The 19,960-nt window shown below is 25.3% G+C and overlaps 6 protein-coding genes across 6 annotated transcripts; 4 read left to right on the top strand and 2 right to left on the bottom strand. All coding sequences in view use genetic code 12, as the record gives it.

Moving 5' to 3' along the window:
* Positions 1–177: 177 nt before the first annotated feature.
* Positions 178–4,547, top strand: KGF54_001011 (F-box protein; the record flags this gene model as incomplete). The annotated part of the gene is made up of 2 exons (XM_051761334.1): positions 178–2,489; positions 2,801–4,547. The coding sequence occupies 2 exons, from the start codon at positions 178–180 to the stop codon at positions 4,545–4,547; spliced, it is 4,059 nt and encodes a 1,352-aa protein (XP_051622225.1).
* A 58-nt stretch (positions 4,548–4,605) lies between these two features.
* Positions 4,606–5,166, bottom strand: MRPL36 (mitochondrial 54S ribosomal protein bL31m; the record flags this gene model as incomplete). Its single annotated transcript, XM_051761333.1, has 1 exon — positions 4,606–5,166. One exon carries the CDS (start codon positions 5,164–5,166, stop codon positions 4,606–4,608), a length of 561 nt encoding a protein of 186 aa, XP_051622224.1.
* A 270-nt stretch (positions 5,167–5,436) lies between these two features.
* On the top strand, positions 5,437–7,077 carry CCT7 (chaperonin-containing T-complex subunit; the record flags this gene model as incomplete). The annotated part of the gene is made up of 1 exon (XM_051761331.1): positions 5,437–7,077. One exon carries the CDS (start codon positions 5,437–5,439, stop codon positions 7,075–7,077), a length of 1,641 nt encoding a protein of 546 aa, XP_051622223.1.
* A 2,354-nt stretch (positions 7,078–9,431) lies between these two features.
* Positions 9,432–11,570, top strand: CCN1 (Ccn1p; the record flags this gene model as incomplete). The annotated part of the gene is made up of 1 exon (XM_051761330.1): positions 9,432–11,570. One exon carries the CDS (start codon positions 9,432–9,434, stop codon positions 11,568–11,570), a length of 2,139 nt encoding a protein of 712 aa, XP_051622222.1.
* Positions 11,571–12,605: 1,035 nt separating this feature from the next.
* On the top strand, positions 12,606–18,299 carry MYO1 (myosin 1; the record flags this gene model as incomplete). Its single annotated transcript, XM_051761329.1, has 1 exon — positions 12,606–18,299. One exon carries the CDS (start codon positions 12,606–12,608, stop codon positions 18,297–18,299), a length of 5,694 nt encoding a protein of 1,897 aa, XP_051622221.1.
* Positions 18,300–18,393: 94 nt separating this feature from the next.
* On the bottom strand, positions 18,394–19,905 carry MAS2 (mitochondrial-processing protease subunit alpha; the record flags this gene model as incomplete). The annotated part of the gene is made up of 1 exon (XM_051761328.1): positions 18,394–19,905. One exon carries the CDS (start codon positions 19,903–19,905, stop codon positions 18,394–18,396), a length of 1,512 nt encoding a protein of 503 aa, XP_051622220.1.
* Between the last annotated feature and the right edge of the window lie 55 nt (positions 19,906–19,960).

The following is a 19,960-nucleotide window of genomic DNA, read 5'->3' as shown; positions in this document are numbered from 1 at the left end:
AAATATTTGGTCTTGAGATATCTCATAATAATTAATTTTTGTATTTTTGTATTTTTATTTTTATTTTTCACAAAATTCGAATTTCCATAAATCTTTATATGAAACACATCATAGTTTAAAACTTACAAAATTTCTTCAAGATTAAACAACTAATAAATACATAATAAATGATAGGTAATGGCTCAAGTGATATGGAATTCTGATATTGATGTATATAATAAAGATGTAATACCATTACTGATTGCTAAAAATATTGCCAATTATTTACCAATTAAAGATTTATTATTATTTGGATTAGTTTCAAAAAATACTTATGAAGCAGTAAATGATAATAAACTTTGGGTCTCCTTTTTGAAAAATATGGATGTTTGGAGTAAAGCAATACCCATCACAAAAGAAGAAATTAGAAGAAATCCTAAAATGCCATATTTAGATAATCCATTAACTTGTTTAGATTATGTTTATCGATCACCAAAAAATGCAAAATATCAAACACTAAAAATTCATAAATGCCTATCGAAATATTATTATGAACTACTAATAAACAAGGGGTATGATAAATTGAGGATTTTTAAAGACTTCCAGACACCAGAAGAACAAGCTAAAATACTATCGAATTTATTGTCATATAACAAGATAGACTATAATGAGGAATCAAGAATAACTGTACATGATAAATTATTTGAACTATTTGAAATTTTTGAGAATGCGTTGTTAAGAGAATTGGAGATTCATTTTGATATTGAAGATTATGAAAAGACTAGACAATTTGTATTAATTTTAATTTCACTAAAAAATCAGCAAACATTAATTGATTTTTTTCTACAAAAGAGTATATTTGATGAGGATAAAGAAATTTTTGGATTAAGTCAATCAACAATTGAAAGTCTATTTAAAGATAATGTAATAAATAATGATGAATTTGGAAAATTGATAGCAAATATTGCCAATGTTTTCAATGAACAATCTGAAATTATTGATAAAATATTTCCTCAATCTGTTCCCATGATGTATAAAGTTTGTGAGGAATTGATAGCAAATCAACTAAATGAATTAGTTATGGTAATTACTGAATCATCAAAAAAGTATGGCTTGTATTTACAGGTTGTTCCTTATATTTATAATGAATTGTCTACCACATTAATATCACAATTTAAACCTTCAAAAAATGTAGGTGAACCATATAATCAATTAATAAGTGAACTAATAGATATGCTGTTTGAGTCATTTGCTGCAGAATATCTGAGAGAAGAGATTTCACAATTTAGAGTAACAGCAAAAGATAAACTAGTGGAGTGGAATCAACAAATTTCTCAAAGAGAAGCAGAAGCCTCGCTGAAAATTTTGGAGAGTGTAAAAATCGAATCAAAAAATGATTTTTTAACAAGTTTCAAAAATGTCTTCACATTGAATACTTTAAAGGATACAACATCTAAAGAAAATGCAGAAATGCTTGCAAAAGCTAAAATATTATCAGAGAATATTAAATCATTAGATAAGATTTTCAGTCCTGAAGTTGTTGTTGATTTATTGAACAATGCAAGATCTTCCTTAAATAGGCTACTAATATTCAAAGACTTCTCAATATCATCGCTACGTGGAGATATATATCAGTCTACTCAAGATATTTTCATGGATGTAATGGAAATTATTGGACTAGAGCATTTAAGACCTGGTTTCGAGAAAGCTTTAACTTACTTACAAACTTATAATCCCAATTCGCCAACTTATACTACTCAACATAATGAAAAATTTGCAGAACCGATTGTACTTTTCTTTGATTTGATTAATATGGCAGATATTATTATTCAAATGATTGACATATTTTACAAAGAAGAGATGTTAAACAAACAAGTTATTAAACATGAAAATAGTATACTAAATCCTTCATTACAAAGTAAAAAGAAACTAGAAGCATTAGTTGATAAAAATGTTGCAGATGGTTTAAATATAGGAATTGAATTATTAGTTCATCAAATTGAAAATACATTTAAAGAACATTTATTAGATACAGATTATAATCCGATAGATGAATCAACTACAAGTTTTGGGACCACAGATGCAGCAAGGAGAGCTACTCAATTACTAGAAGAAAATATGGATTTACTAGTTGACAGTGCAGACAAATCTGTTGTTGATGTTTTTCAACAAGAAATTGCAGAAAGATTTTTTCAAGTAATTGTCAAACTCCTTAAGAAGAGAACAATATCAGTTGCAGGTGCAACTAACTTGATTTCAGATTTAAACTTATATTATGACTTCATAGTTGAACATATCAAGACTAACAAGAGATTAGTTGTACCTTTATATCAAGCTTTGAAAAAAATTGGTAATTTGTATTTAATAAGTGGTGATGACTCAAAATCTATAGGAAAATTAGTTAGTGATTTATCTAAATTTAATGGAATTTTTGGACAAGAAGAAATTTATGAATTTGTTCAACGAAGAAAAGATTGGCCATTAATTAGAAAACACGTTGAGAAAGTTATGTATGGGTTTGGTTTTGGAGACTGTAAATTAGTATAAAAATTGGGTATATGTAATAGACAAAAGTTAGAACAAGACGTATTTATTTATATTTATTCAATTTTTAGAACTCTTGTGATCTTTGTATGTAGATTGTTAAGTGGTAATTTTTAAAAAACGCTACCGCTCACAAGATGATTATTTTGAAAAAAAATATGTTATTATTGTACATACATTAATTTTTACAACCAATTTATTTCAAACGATCAGATCACCACAACTATATATACACGCTCATTATATTGGCATGATGTCAAGCTAGAATGAACCATAGAATACCAATACGACAAGTAAACCCAAAGATCTTTATATGCACAAAATGTTTGTTTTCAACTTCAAGTTTTTTATATGACATTCAAAATGCTTCACCAAATCGAGTCCAGCAAATTTTAAGTTCCAATACAAACTATGACATTATCAAAAACCTAAAAGATACCTACCCAACAATCAAAGCTACGTTTCTTGAAGATCTTACAAAATTGAATAAAGAGAATCTACCGTCCAAATTTTTAATAAAGAAAGTCCCATCAAATTACTTAATGACTGATTTAGTCGAAGTAATAACTAGAGAAGATGAAAAACTAGTCATGCAAAGTGTGAAACTATTAAAAGGGGAATACATATTGCCCAAAAATTTTCGTATATCAGATAGCATTAGTCAAATACGACGTAATTTTTTACACTACTTAATCAATACCAATCAACTTTCATTAGCAACAACATTATTATTACAATACAAGGAGAACAATATCAAATATTACGATCAAGACATATCATTATTAATAAATGTAATTAAAAACAGTTCGATAAGAGACTTTCCCATAAATTCATATTGCAATTTACAAGTCATAGAAAATTTCAAATTAAATACCCTAGACTTATATAAAAGTTTAAAATATCTTACATCAATTCAAATTGGACAATTTTATTCAAATTATTTGTATTTCAAACTACACGAAGAAAGGACATTACAAGATTTCAGTTCAAAACAATTTAACTCCATTTTAATTTCAATGTTGAGGATTAATTTTGAAAATAATAATATCATAAAAGCTTTACAAATATGGAAAATCTCCAAAGACATGATCACGAATATTCCAGAGGCAGAAACTAAAGAACTTGTCAAATTAATAACAGAAATTTTCAAATTACATCATGACCAGAACTCAATAGCAAAAGAAATCGAAACAGTTCCAGATTTCATAAATGATTTACCAGAATTTTTAAACTATAGACTAGATTACTATTCAACTCATTCAGTTCTAAAATTTAAAGAATTAATTAAACAATTATCAAGTCCATTAAAAAGATCATCATTGACTTCATTACTAAATGGTTTTATTACAATTGGAGATGAATTAAATTCTGAAAAAATTATAGAAATTATTTTTCAACATTCAAATTTGAATCAAGATGAATTGAATTTAATTGTTGAGAAGTTGTTACAGGAAAAGAAATTAAATGAAGCTTTATCAATGATTAGAAGAATGAATTTAGAAATTAGTAAAAAAAGTTATTTGACTATATTCAGACATGTTGAAGATTTGGAGACAGATCAGAATAAGATTCAATCATTTTATAAAGAGCTTTTTTTAAAATTCATGAAATTAAATTTTAATGATGAAATACTACAATCATTTACAATTGAAATAATTAAAAAGCTTTCTCAAATAGACAATAAACAAGCATCAAGGTATTTAATTAAATTTATGCAAAAATTAGATTTTCAAATATATCAAATAAATAAAATTGAAAATTTTATAGATTTTGGAAAATATAAAATGTTAAATGAATTTGAAAAATTATTATCTTTAAATAATTTTGGAATTATTGAATGTTTAAAAATTGTATCACGTCAAGCTTTATCTGATAAGGATAATATCATATTAAGATGGTCAATAAATGAATTTAGGAAATCAGGTTGGGAAATCTCTACGATAACTGAGTATTTGAGTTACTATGATGATCAAAATTACTTGAAAAGAGTATTGAAAAAAAGAGCATTTATAGATTTACAATAAAAACTTGTATATATGTACAATCACATTAATTAACTAATTTATTTACAGATATTTTCGTCTATTTAAATCTCTTTTTATCAGCTTTTCTATCATATAATTTACCACCTCCAACAATTTCTTGAGCATTTTCTCCCATTAATTCAAATAATTCTTGATCTCTTGCTTTTGCTGCATTTTTAGCTTTCAATTTTTGAGCTTCTTCTTCTTCAACACTTAATTCTTTTTGATTATTTTCTGTTTCGGCTATTTCTTCATCTCCTGAAAAACCAGAATATTTAGTTTTAAATTTACCTATTTTACCAGTCAATGTTAAATCTGAAGTATCTAAATCTGATCTATGAGGATTCCATTTTAATGAATTTCTTTGATCATTAATCATTCTGATTTCATCTTTGGGAGCTTGCGATCTTCTTTTTATAACTGAACCATCACTTAATTCTACTAAGGTATCGAATTGATACATTATTGCTGGTCTTGCTTTTCCTAATTTGATTTTCCTCATTACTCTTCTTGATGATAAATTTACTTCACCTGCCATTGATACTGCTTGTTTACATCTTTTCTGAGTTCGTATTATTGGATTTAGTATTATGTTTTTCTGTATTAGTTGCGAAATCATTGTGTAGGGGGTTGTGAATGGGTAATTTTTTGGTCAGATTAATTGACTTAGTAAGTAAATTTAGTATGTCTGATATTTGAAAAATTTTGTTTCATATATCTTATAAGTAGTAGTGTAAATCAATCAAAATTTAATCTTAGCCATAATACTATAATAATTTTTTTTTCTCTTATTATTATTCCAACATCTTCTACAATCTGAAACAAAAAAGTCTTCTACTTATTCGAAACAATTGATCTGTATATATTTATCTCATTCAATTGAATTAAAATGGCTTTTTCAAATCAAACGCCAACAATTGTTGTATTAAAAGAAGGTACTGATACATCTCAAGGAAAGGGACAAATTATAACAAATATAAATGCATGTTTAGCAATTCAAGATACTTTAAAACCAACTTTAGGACCATTTGGTTCAGATATTTTAATTGTTTCTTCAAATGGTAAAACTACTATATCAAATGATGGTGCAACGATTTTAAAATTATTAGATATTGTACATCCAGCAGCTCAAATGTTGGTTGATATATCAAGAGCTCAAGATGCAGAAGTTGGTGATGGTACTACATCAGTAACTATATTAGCTGGAGAATTATTAAAAGAAGCAAAACTGTTAATTGAAGATGGTATAAGTTCATATTTAATTACAAAAGGATATAGAAAAGCATGCGAGTTATGTATAAATAAAATAAAAGAAATTTCAGTAAATATTGAAAAAAAAAATGTTGATTCAAAAGAATTTAGAAATTTATTAGAAAAATGTGCTACAACTGCAATGTCATCAAAATTAATAAGTTCAAATTCTGGATTTTTCACAAAAATGGTTGTTGATGCAGTATTAAGTCTTGATCAAAATGATTTAGATGAAAATTTAATTGGTATAAAAAAAGTTCCAGGTGGTTCATTAGAAGAAAGTTTATTTATTGATGGTGTAGCATTTAAAAAAACTTTTTCATATGCTGGATTTGAACAACAACCAAAATATTTTGAAAATCCAAAAATATTATCATTAAATGTTGAATTAGAATTAAAAGCTGAAAAAGATAATGCAGAAGTTAGAGTTGAACAAGTTAAAGATTATCAAGATATAGTTGATGCTGAATGGCAAATTATTTTAAATAAATTAGAATCAATTTATAAATCTGGTGCAAATATAGTATTATCAAAATTACCAATTGGAGATTTAGCAACTCAATATTTTGCTGATAGAAACATATTTTGTGCAGGAAGAGTAAGTAATGAAGATATGGAAAGAGTTATAAAAGCAGTAGGAGGTAATATACAAAGTACATGTTCAAATATATCTCAAAAAGATTTAGGTACATGTAAAATATTTGAAGAGATTCAAATTGGTAATGAAAGATATAATATTTTTAAAGGATGTCCAGAAACTAAAACTTGTACATTAATATTAAGAGGTGGAGCAGAACAAGTTATAGCAGAAGTTGAAAGATCATTACATGATGCAATAATGATTGTTAAAAGAGCAGTAAATCATTCACAAATTGTTGCTGGAGGAGGAGCAATAGAAATGGAATTATCAAAATATTTAAGAGATTATTCTAAAACAATAGCAGGTAAACAACAATTAATTATAGGAGGATTTGCAAAAGCTCTTGAAATAATACCAAGACAATTATGTGAAAATGCAGGATTAGATTCAATTGAAATTATAAATAAATTAAGAAGTGCTCATGCAAAAGGTGAAATTTGGTATGGAGTTGATTTTCAATTAGAAAATATTTCAAATAATATGAAAAATTTTATCTGGGAACCTGCTTTAGTTAAAATTAATGCTATTGAATCTGCTACTGAAGCTGCTAATTTATTACTAAGTATTGATGAAACAATATCTAATGAACAAAATGAAAATAATGGTGCACAACAAGGTAGAGGTAGAGGAGCTATGTAAAAAATGAGTATAAGGTAAAAAGCATATAGAAATTTAATGAGTATTTTTTTTTAGACGTTTTTAAGTATTTTCAAATAGTATTAGTGTATAACAACTAACAATATAATATTATTGAATACAAACTCACGTAGGATTAATTAATAAATAAAACCGATGGAATATATAAACAGAGCCACTCGTTAAGGAGATATAATAAAACGTCTTACTATTAAAAAAGAAAATACATTAGACGCAAAATTCGTTGTAGAATATCGATTTATACAAAACACGATATAAATTTCTGACTATATGTAAATTTATTGATCTTTTTTTAAACAGGAGAAATATATATTTTCTATATTTAGGTCAATAACTGAACAAAAATCTCAAAAATAGAAAGAAGAATTAATTTATAAATACGTTTCTTAAAGAAAAAAAAATCACAAACATTTAAAATAGTTGCTATGGATATATTTGCAAGTTTTTATATATTATTGAATTCAAAGCCATTAGACTATTAAAATAAAGTGATACAAATTTGTCTTTCTTGCAAAAAAATTAAAAAAGATTTACAAAAGGGTTGTTGTGTTATTTTTTATTAAGTAAAGACGCGTCTGATTATATATTTTTTTTAATAAAATTTATATTCTCCGTCTTAATAAGTTTGTGTAAATGAATATGCTAATTGTGCGAGGTCATTTGATTAAAATAGATTGATAGCTTGTAATTCTATCTAACCTCCACAGCTCAGAGTGATAAAAATTTAATTAGTAGTAAATTAAACATTTTACTATGGTATGAAGTTTATTAATTTCTAGACTTTAAAAAATATGTCAAATTTATTTTTAATTTTTTATTTTACATTTTAAGAAATTATACATTTTTTTTTTTAAGTTGTAAAGTAATGCATTATTCGCGTAATAATAAAATTTATTAATAATGAATCTTTATGTTTTTAAGATTAGTATGTTGTTGATTATATATTGAATTAATTGAAATGATATATTATAGAGAAGTTGTTGATTTACTCAATTGCTTTACTTTCCAATAATTATATATACTGTAATTCTTATATAAGCTAAATGTTAATTTATATTATACTAGTAAAATATAAAAAATTCAGATTATTTGGTAGCGTAATTGAAAATATGAAACACAAATTAAATCTAAACTCCTTTTATAAATAAATTTACGAAATTCTCGAGCTTAGTATAAATTTTTTAAAAATTAAAGACATATAGCATAAAACTTCAGAGATTCATGTTATTATAATAAAGAGAATCAACATTTATATATATATATATATCGTCTAATATTAATAGAATTGCAATACATACATATAATACAAATTCTAGTAATTTTACCTCTTTATTTTTCTAGAATATTGTGTAATATTAAAATAATTTATTATTGTAATATTTATACGCGCGTATTAAAAATTATAATTTAATACAAATACTCCTTTTAAAATTAAAAATAATATTTCCAAACAATCTAAACATCAATTCAAAATTCATTATTATTAAATAGAAGAAGAAATACAAAAACGTAGATTAAAGAATAAATTTATTATTCTCATAATTCAATTTAAGGACTAATTTGGGGAATTTTATCTACTATTATTATAATTAATTAATTATTATAATTAATTATTCGTGATAAATACAATCATAATTAGAATCTAACTTACATATTTCAATACTTTGTGAAAGATTCCATTTAATAATAATAATAATAAATTAAATTGTAAAAGGGCTAATACTTTCTTTCACGTAAATCTTAGATATTTAAATTTTAATTTTAATTTAATAGAATTCAAAATCAATCTAATATATTTATAAAATAAATTCCACTTTATATTCAGACTTTATTTTCTTGAACAAGTATTCTATTCATTCAGATTACGTTGGTTATAATAGACTATTCATATAATCTAATTCATTATCATATATCATCTATTAAATTTCATACTATTAATTTCCAAACATTAGTATTTAATATTTTCGAAGATCAATTCAATTTTTACAACCAAAAAATTTTAATTATATGATTAAAAAGAATTAATAGATTATTTCATTCATTCACTCATTTATTATTTCATACATTCATTCAACAATAAATACTATTACAAATTGAATAAATCCTTTTTGCATCCTTTATTTTTAAACTAAATTTATACACTCATTCATTCGCTTTACTTTCATTTATACTTTTTACAACCAAATTTTTTTTATATATTTTTTACAACCAATTTTTTTAAAACCTTATAAATTTGCATTTTCAAAATTTTACAACACTCAATTATAAGTCACTGCTACTAATTTTAACTGCTTTTGTTTTGCTTTTCCTATTCTACTACTCAGCATTTATATAATATGTCAAATTATCAACAACAAAAATTGAATCAACATCATCATAATCACCATCATGATCAACATTTACAACAACAACAACAACAACAACAACAACAAAGACCGAAATATGGTCCACCTCATAATATAAAACCACGTCAATATAATATAATGCTAGAAATGCTAGAAACTCAATCTAATAAAAAATTAACTGAAGAATATCAAATTGAATTTTTAGAAACTTTATCAAATTTAGAAAATCAAACTACAATAAATTCTTCAATGATTGATTTACAACCTGAAGTTCAATGGTTTATGAGACCCTTTTTAATTGATTTTTTAATTGAATTACATTCTTCGTTTAAATTACAACCACAAACTTTATTTTTATGTATGAATATTATAGATAGATATTGTGCAAAAAGAATTGTTTTTAAACGTCATTATCAATTAGTTGGTTGTACTGCTTTATGGATAGCTGGTAAATATGAAGATAAAAAATCAAGAGTTCCAACATTAAAAGAATTAACAATAATGTGTAGAAATGCATATGATGAAGAAATGTTTGTTCAAATGGAAATGCATATTTTAAGTACTTTAGAATGGTCAATTGGTCATCCAACTTTAGAAGATTGTTTACAATTATCTATAAAATTTTCAAATATTATAAATTCAAATTTAACTCCATGTAAATATAATCATCAAAATGATAATGGTTCAAGTACTTTATCAGCTGTTACTGCTATTGGAAGATTTTTATGTGAATTATCTTTATATGATAAATTCTTTTTAAATGTACCAGTTAGTCTAATTGCAATTACTTCAAATTTATTAGCTTGTTCAATGTTACAAATTCCAAATGCATCATTAAGTTTGAAAAATTTAATTGAAAAACATATAATAGACCCAAAAAGAAATCAATTAAGAGAACAACATTTTAAACAACAAAAACAAGCTCAACAACAAAACCACCAAAACAAATATCAACAACATCAAGAACAATTTAAAATTCCAAAATTTCCACCTAAGTTATCAAACACCAACATGTTTTATTCACAAAATAATGAAAGTAATTATAGTCATCAATCAAATAATATAATGAGACATTCAAGTATTGATGATGACATTGATTTAGATTTTGATTATGAAGAAACAGATGTAGATGAAGTTGAAGAAGAAGAAGAAGAAGAAGATGATGATGATGATGATTACGAAGATGAAGAAGATGATGAATATAATAATGAATTTAATGATACCCATAATACAACATTTGATGAAGATATTGAAAACAAATCTCCAAAAATTATTGGATCATTTTTAAATGGATTTGATGAATCAAGTTTAATTACAATTAAAAAAATTGCAATGATTTTAATTATCAACTTAAATAAAGTAACTGAAGTATTAACTAAAAAATATGAAGATTTGGGAGTTATACAAGTATTAAGGAATTTCCACTTAAAAAATTCAATCACAATTCAACAAATTAATGATTACATAATTAAAAATTCAACAGTCAATAACAATAACAACAACAATTCAAATCAATCATCAACATCATCAATTCAATCAATTTTAGATAATTTTGATTCAATAGATTCAAGAATCTTAAATTCAATAGAATCATTAATAAATTTTCCAAAAAATTTATCAAACCCAAATGATTTTTTAGATGAATTTAATTTGACATCATCATCAACTAGTTTATTATTATCATCTGAATCAGATTTTTTATATGGAAACCATTTAAAAACTCCTAAATCACCCTACCCATTCACATCATCAACAGATTCAATTATCCCGCCAATTACTCCACCATCAGCTACTTCTCAATACCTGGTATTTTCTAATAAGAGATCAAATTCTTCATCATCTACAAATATTGATTCAAATTCAAATATAAATTCAAATTGTAATACTCCAATTAATTACTCCGTAAATTCATTTATTGGAAAACCAGATCAACAACAACAATCAATACCGAGTTTATTAAGAACAAAATCAAAAATTAGAAAAAAAGGAACTGCAAACACTGCAAGTATTAAAGGTCAACAACAGCAACAATCTCAAAGTAATAGGGATGGATTTTCACCTATCAAACCTGTTATTACTACTAATTCATCATTAAGCAATAGTTCTCCTTTAATGCATCAACATTTTTAAATTGTGTTTAAGAAAGTTCCTATTTTATTGTATTTTTTGTTATGATTTTTATATAATGATTCATTTCTTACTACAAAAGGCATTTTAATGTTTTCATTTCGATGCTTTTTGCTTATGTATATTTTAATATATTAATTTTTTAATTAAACATTCTGCTAGTTTTCTGATCTCTGGTTGTTTTTTTTTGTGGTATTTAGTTTTGGTCTAATTTTTTGCAAGTAAATATATGCGACCAATTACATTTTTAAACTAATTTTTGGTTGCAAAAAAAAAAGACTAGATTGAAGACACAAAATCTAACTGAAACTTTACGAGATCTAAGACGCGTCTTGATCAGGAATAGATAAATCAGTTGCAAGAATCCATCAAATGAAACTTGTGAAAAAAAACCTGTTAAAATATTTCTTACTTTGATTTGTAGGAAAAGTTAGGGTCTAAGTTATTGAAAATAATTTCTTTTCTTACAACTTCTTAAATGTATATTTTTCTTGTTTATGCTTTGTTTATTATCACCCAATTTAGTGCGAAAATGTTTCAAAATAAAATTTACTAAAGATTTTACACTTTCTACACCCCAGTTATTTCTACATCATATATTTTGTTGAAAAAAGAGTTATCAAACTTTGAAGACAACCCCGTCATGTACAATCTTAGTTCTTACTTTGAATGACTTAATGAATTAATTCTAATCTAATCATCTAAGAAAATAATAAATTATTATAATGCGTCTAATTTATCTATTGTACTAAAATAGATTAATTGTAAACAATTACACAAAATTAAATTATTTATTAATGAAGAATTTTATATTATTGTATCTTCTTTTTTTACTACTATTAACTAATTAAATATTTATTTTTGACAACCAATTTTCTAATTTTTGATTTTTACAACCAATTTCTACATTAAAATATTATATTCAAACATTTATCGTATACTACCATACCATTCTCATCAAGTACAAAACATACACTAGTAAATCTCGTGCCATTCGTTTCATCAAAATAATCAATAAAACCAATATTTACTTCATACATGACTAAACCAAAAGCAGAAGATGGAGAAATTATATACAAGAACTGGGTATGGGTGCCCAATGATAAAGACCTATTCACAAAGGGATATATAACAGATTATTTGAAAGATGGTAAATGTAAAGTGCAAATAGAATCACCACATAATAAAACAATAGTGATTGAACAGTCAAAATTAGAGAATTGTAACCCTACAAAATTTGATAAATGTAATGATATGGCAGAATTAACTCATTTAAATGAACCAAGTGTTGTTTATAATATGTATTTAAGATATGTTGATGATTTAATTTATACTTATTCGGGTTTATTTTTGGTGGCTATAAATCCATACAAACTGTTACCCATATATAATGATTCAATCCTAAAGAAATATCATTCTGTAAATAATCCCAATGATGAAATTTTACCACCTCATATTTTTGCAATTGCTGAAAATACATTTCAAAATTTATTAAGTAATAAAAAAGATCAAAGTATATTGGTTACTGGGGAATCTGGTGCTGGTAAAACTGAAAACACCAAAAAGATAATACAATATCTTTCTTCAATTGTTTCATTAAATAACCATCATAATGATCATCATAATCATGTTAAAAATATAGATGATAAAATACTACAAGCAAATCCAATTTTAGAAAGTTTTGGGAATGCCAAAACAATTAAGAATAATAACTCTTCAAGATTTGGGAAATTTATTCAAATATATTTTAATGAAATTGGAGAATTAACAGGGGCAAATATTGATTATTACTTATTGGAAAAATCAAGAGTTGTAAGTCAATCACTGGAAGAAAGAAATTATCACATTTTTTATCATTTTTTAAAAGGTTATGAAAATTTATCAAGTTTAGGATTAAACAAAGACTTATCTACATATCTGTATTTAAATGGACAATCAGAAATTGATAATGTTGATGATTTTAAAGAATTTAATTTATTAGTTGAAGCTTTTAAAATTATGGGATTTACTTCAGAACAAACTCAATTAGTTTATCAAATACTAGCCATAATTTTACATCTAGGAAATTTAAAATTCACTTCATTAACTGCTGAACAAGCTAGTTTTACAAAGGACTCACCAATTGAAAAAATTGCTAACTTGTTAGGTATAAAAGTTTCTGCATTACAAGAAAATTTATTAAAACCAAAAGTTAAAGCAGGTAAAGAATTTATAACGAAATCTAAAAAGGCAAACGAAGTCAAATTTTCCATAGATGCATTTGCAAAATACTTGTATGAAAAATTATTTCAATTCATAATCAACAAAATTAATAAGAATTTAAACAACCCCAATTCATTTCAAGGAAATTTCATTGGTGTATTAGATATTGCGGGTTTTGAAATATTTGAAAAAAATTCATTTGAACAATTATGCATAAACTATACAAACGAAAAACTACAACAATTTTTCAATCATCATTCATTCATATTGGAACAAAGTGAATATTTGAGAGAAAATATACAATGGGAGTTTATAGATTTTGGTAAAGATTTACAACCAACAATAGATCTTATAGAAACAAGATCTCCAATGGGGATTCTAAAATTATTGGATGAAGAATGCATGATGCCTAAATCTTCAGATAAAGAATTTATGTTAAAATTAAGTTCAAATTTTGGTAATAATAAAAACAAGAAATTTTCAGAAAATAAATATAAAAACGGATTTATAATACAACATTATGCTGGACGAGTTGAATACAATGTTGAAAATTGGTTACAGAAAAATACTGATCCTGTAAATGAAAATTTAATACAATTGTTGGGTACTTCATCAAATTCAGCTATAGTGGAAAACTTTGCATCAACTGAAACAATAGTCAAAACATCCAATGGTTCTCAAAAACTTAGAACTGCATCTCAAAAACATAAAGATCAATTGAAAAACCTTATGGATCAATTAGAATCAACTGAACCACATTTCGTAAGATGTATATTACCAAACTTGGAGAAGAAATTTCAAAAATTTGATAAACAATTAGTCTTAAACCAATTAAGATGTAATGGTGTTTTAGAAGGTATAAGAATCACAAGAGCAGGATATCCAAATAAATTAATGTTTGATGAATTCATTTTCAGATATTCTATAATTTATGATAAATTTCAATTCACTAAAAATGAAAGAACAAATTGTGAATTGATCTTGAAAGAAAGCGGATTAAATAATGAGACATATAAGATTGGATTAACTAAGATTTTTTTCAAAAATGGCATATTAGGACAATTAGAGGCAATGAGAGATTTAAAATTAAAATCAACGTTAACTTATTTACAAAAAGTTATACGTGGTAATCTTGTCAGAAAGGATATACGACAAAAGATCAAGAAATTACAATCAAGTCAAGTTATAGCTAAAACAATGCAAACTATAGAAGAATCTCAAAAGAATCCATGGATGCAATTATTTTACCATTTAAAACCCTTGTTGGAAGATTCTATTAAAGTATTAGATTCAAAAGAAGTTCAAGACAATTTAAATAAAATGACTTTGAAATTCAAAGATTCTGAAAATGCAAAAGATACTTTAACCAAGGATAATGAAAAATTGAAAACTACATTACAAAAATTAGAAGATGATATAATTTCAAACAACAATATAATCAAAGATAAAGATACTCAATTACAAAAACTAAGAAATGATGAAACAAAATCGATCAAAATCATAAGTGAATTAGAGCACAAAATCAAAACTTTGAAAGAAACTAATCAATCATTACAAAAAGAAGCAGGCTTGTTAAATAATAGATTGAAAGAATTACATGATAAACATGAATTAAAATCAAAAGAATTAATCTCAAACACTAGTAAATTTGATGATGCTCAAAAGGAATTGAATTCAATAAAAGGTGAATTTGAAAAGTTTAAACTCAAAAGTGGTAATGAAAAATCTTTATTGAGTGAATTACAAGATAAACACGACAAGACAATAACCGATCATGAAGATAAAGTATCAAGTTTACAAAGATTAATTGATAGTTTGAAAGAAAAACATTCAGCTAATGAAAAAACTATTAGTGAATTAAATTCAAAGCTAGAATCTAATGACGAATTAACTGTAGCTCAAGGAAAATTTGAATCAGAAATTAAAGATCTTAAGTCTACCATATCACAATTAGAGCAACAGAAACAGTCACTCACAGAAGAAATTGAAACTTTAAAAACTCAACTCAAAAATCATGATTCTAAAAAGTTGAAATATGAAGAGAAGATTGAAGAAGCCAAAGAAAAAGTAACTACATTGAAAAACAAAGTTGATACTAAATCTGATGAAATTATACAATACAAGAAAAAGATAAAAAATCTCAAAGCTGAATTATTAACAGTTGAAAGCCAAATGAAGAATGAAAAATCGAAAGAACTTGAGTTCTCAGAAATTAAATCTAATGAAAGTGAACACCTTAAAGAATTAGAAGTACTACAATCCAAACATACACAAATTATAACAGATCACAAACAACTCAACAACGATTACGCCAAGATCAAATCTGAACTAGAAAGATCTCAAAAAGCTCAAAAAGAACATAGCACCACCATAACTCAATTGAATTCTCAAATTTCCAACTTACAAGATGCATATAGAACTATTGAATCAGAAAAGGAAAACTTACAACCAAATCCTCAATTCATGGAAGAATTTGCACACATAAAATTAAAATTAAATGAACAAAATGCATCATTAAGAAAAGAAAAATTTGAAAATAGAAAATTAGTTGAAGAGTTACAACTCATAAAGGAAAGAGTAATGAATGGATCTTTATTAAGTAGTGATATAACTCCAAAAAGAAGATCTTTGGCTGTTGGTGATAGAATTAATGGTAGTGTTGAAGCATTAAATAAAGAAATTAATAATTTAAAACTGAGATTACAACAAGAACAAGGGAATTATCAAAGAGCTGAAAATTATGCAATTGAGTTACAGAAGAAACTTAACAAATTAGAATCTTCAAGAGGTTTAAATAATTCAGCTACTAATGATTTTGAAAAAAAGTACAAAGAATCTCAAGCTAGAATACATCAATTAGAAAATAAAATTGAAGGATTAATTTCATCAGATTCATCGAGTGAAAATTCTTCTCCTAATACAACAATGACAAGAAGTGAAAGTTTAGGTAGCTCAATGGCATTTCGTGGAGTTAATCAGGATTTTGTACAAATATATCAAGATATGAACAAAACTCTTAAATCAACAAGAGCAGAATTAAGTAATTCTAAATCAGAAATTTTAAGATTAAAATCTTTGCTAAGAGAATCAGAAGATGAATTATATCAAGTTAAACAATCTAAATTTCAAAGTTCCATGAAGGATTATGAACAGGATATTGCTCATTTAAAAGTTAAATATGAAAATGTTACTTCACGAAATAATGATTTAATTCAAGGTTTGGATTTATATAGAAAAAGATCAGATGAATATTTCAAAAAATTAGAATTAGCAGAATCAGCAGTTACAATTTCTAAAAGACAAGAAGATCAAGCTAAAAAGGAAATGAATGAATTAAGAAGTCAATTAAGATTAGCAAAAGAAGAATCTAGAACTTCACAAATAATGTTAAAAGAATCAAGATTTAAAATTGAAAATTTGGAACATACAATTCAAGAAAATAAAACCAAGATTGAGAATTCAACTAAAGAAACTAATGAATTAAAAGATAAATTAGCTTACCACATTAAGAATTATGAGAATAAAGAAACAACTGAGAATTTAAAAGATGAAATAAGAAATTTACACAAGGATTTAAATTTCAAAACATCAAATGAAACAGTATTAATCAAAGAAAATAAACAATTAACATTAGATTTAGAAGAGCTTCAAATTTTGAAAAAGAACCTAACTCACGAATTAGAAGAATCAGTTTTGAAAGAAGAAGAATTAGAAAATAAAATAGTCGAATTAACTGATAAATTAAGAACACTTGAAAATTCCAAGATACTTAATGAAAGAAAAATAACATCATTAAATAAACAAATTACTGGATTAAAAGAATTAGTTCAAGAAATAAATGAAGAAAAAGATAAATTATTTGAAGCTAAAGAAAAATTAGAAGAAGATAATTTAAAACTAAATTTTAATTTAGAATCAAAACAAACTGAACTTGAACAAAAAGCATCAGAAATTTCATTCCTTAAAATCCACCTCGAGAATCAAAAACAAGATCAAGAAATTTTAACAAAAGAATTAAATCAATCAAAACTGTTATCTACCTCCGAGTTTAGAGATCAACAAAAATTTCGTAATGATTTATTAATATCAAAAGAAGAAAATTATTCGTTAAAGAAGACTAATGAAGAATTGACTAAAAAAGTTCACGTTCTCGAAGAGAAACTATACAGTAACGAACAAATCAAGTATTTAGAAGATAAGATTTCAAAATTAACCAAAAATTTAGACTTATCAATCCAAGCAAAACAGGATTCAGATAAGATCATTAAAAATTTAGAAAGATCAAATAATTCATTAGAAACAAGAATTCGCAATGAATCTCAATTAAGTAAAAAATATAATGATGAAAATTTCGATTATCAAAATAAAATAAATCATTACAAATCTTCGTTAGATTCATTACATAATGAAAATATTGAAAAAAATCTTTTACTTAAAACCACAGAAGAGAAAAACAACCAATTAAATGAAAATATGTTGATGTTGCGAAAGGAAGTTTTGGAGTTGAGAGAAAGATTAAATTTAATTTAAATACTGTAGATAAATACACATTAGAATACCCACTTTTTAATAATAAATTAAATATATCTAATTGATTTTATACAGCACTATTTACATATCTATTTTAAAACCAAGATTTCTTCTTAGAAAAATCTCTTGGGTCATTAATTTCAGGTCCATTGAATTTCCCTAATCCATATTTCCTTAAAATATATTCAACATCACCAAATGATTCTCTATCGCCTTGCATAACAACTGATGGTTGACCAGAACTTGTACCACTTGAAGTTTTAATATTTCCAGTTAAAACTTTTTCAGCAACATTTCTTAAATCTTTAACATCAACTGATCTTATTTTTTCAACCATTTCATCAATTGTTGTTACTTTACCTTGACATTGAATTTGTCTACCTAAATCTTCAAGTTTAGCTAATCTACTTTCAACATTCATTAAAATAGAACTTATTAATTGATTTTTAGCTCTTTTTATTTCAGATTCTTTTAATCCACCTGATTTTTCATCAAATTGTAATAATTTAGATAGTTCATGACTTATAATTTGTGATGAAACATGTCCAGCTTCAGGTACAAGACTCAATGTTATACCAAATAATCCAGAGTCTAAATATGAATGATTGAAACACATACAATTTTCAACGAATGGATATTTGTTCAATACTTGAGTGTATAATCTTGAAAACATCCCCTTTCCTGGCCCACCAGCTGAGAATGATGATCCACCACCTAATAATTTTTGTAATGTAGCTAATGAATATAAATCATCATTTAATAACCCAGTAGTTTCAAATCCAATTTGCATATGGTAAAGCTCTGGTTGGTTGGCGTATAATGGAGGTTGATGTGGTAAGGATATTTCTCCACCTGTATAATTCTTGATTCCCTTATCTGGTTTAATTCCGTTCGATTCCCAGTCTCCAAAATTCTTTTCAACTAGACTTAGTGCTATTTGATGAGGTACTCCAACCATTGCAATGACTATATTTTGAGGTTGGAAAAATTTATTATGGTAATTTATTATATCATTTTTGGTAATTAGTGGTATTCTTTCTTTCGGTACAAATAAGGGTAAACCTAGTGTATTGTTTTTGTAAGCAACAGAATGTAATTCTTCAGGTAATAGTAATTCATGTTTATATCCCAACTCTTGAACTTCATAATCAGCAGTTTGCAAAGTTTCTAACAATTCTTGATCTGTTATTTGGGGGTACCTTATAGTTTGAGTAATTGCTTCTAGCATTTGTTCAACATCTTTGTTGAATACACTAGCTTGATAAATCATACTTTCTCTTTGGGCAGAACACATATAGTTACCACCTAATTTAGATAAATTTTCAATCATTTGTAACCCACTAAAATCTTTTGTAGATTTCCAAGCTAATCTATCGTGAATGTGAGATAATCCTGGGTTTTGTGGATCTTCATATCTTGAACCTGCGTCAACGTATGCTCCTAATGCACTGAAATGTCCTGGAGTCGAATCCGTTACTAATTTTAATCCATTATTAAGAGTTGTCATTTCTAAATTTGGTGTGGATAATGTTGTTGTTGTTGCATATAATCTATGAGGTTTTAGATTTCTGCCATTTTTCGTTATTATTTTCAACCTTGATATCATTCTTCAATTATTGTTATAATTATATCGGTATCATGCAGAATATATGACTGTAGTT

The sequence above is a fragment of the Candida jiufengensis genome, assembly GCF_024610255.1.
Source record: "Candida jiufengensis strain CBS 10846 chromosome Unknown scaffold7, whole genome shotgun sequence".
NCBI lineage: Eukaryota > Fungi > Ascomycota > Pichiomycetes > Serinales > Debaryomycetaceae > Lodderomyces > Lodderomyces jiufengensis.
Note: the sequence above shows the minus strand (reverse complement) of the source record. Positions and strands in the feature narration are given on the sequence as shown.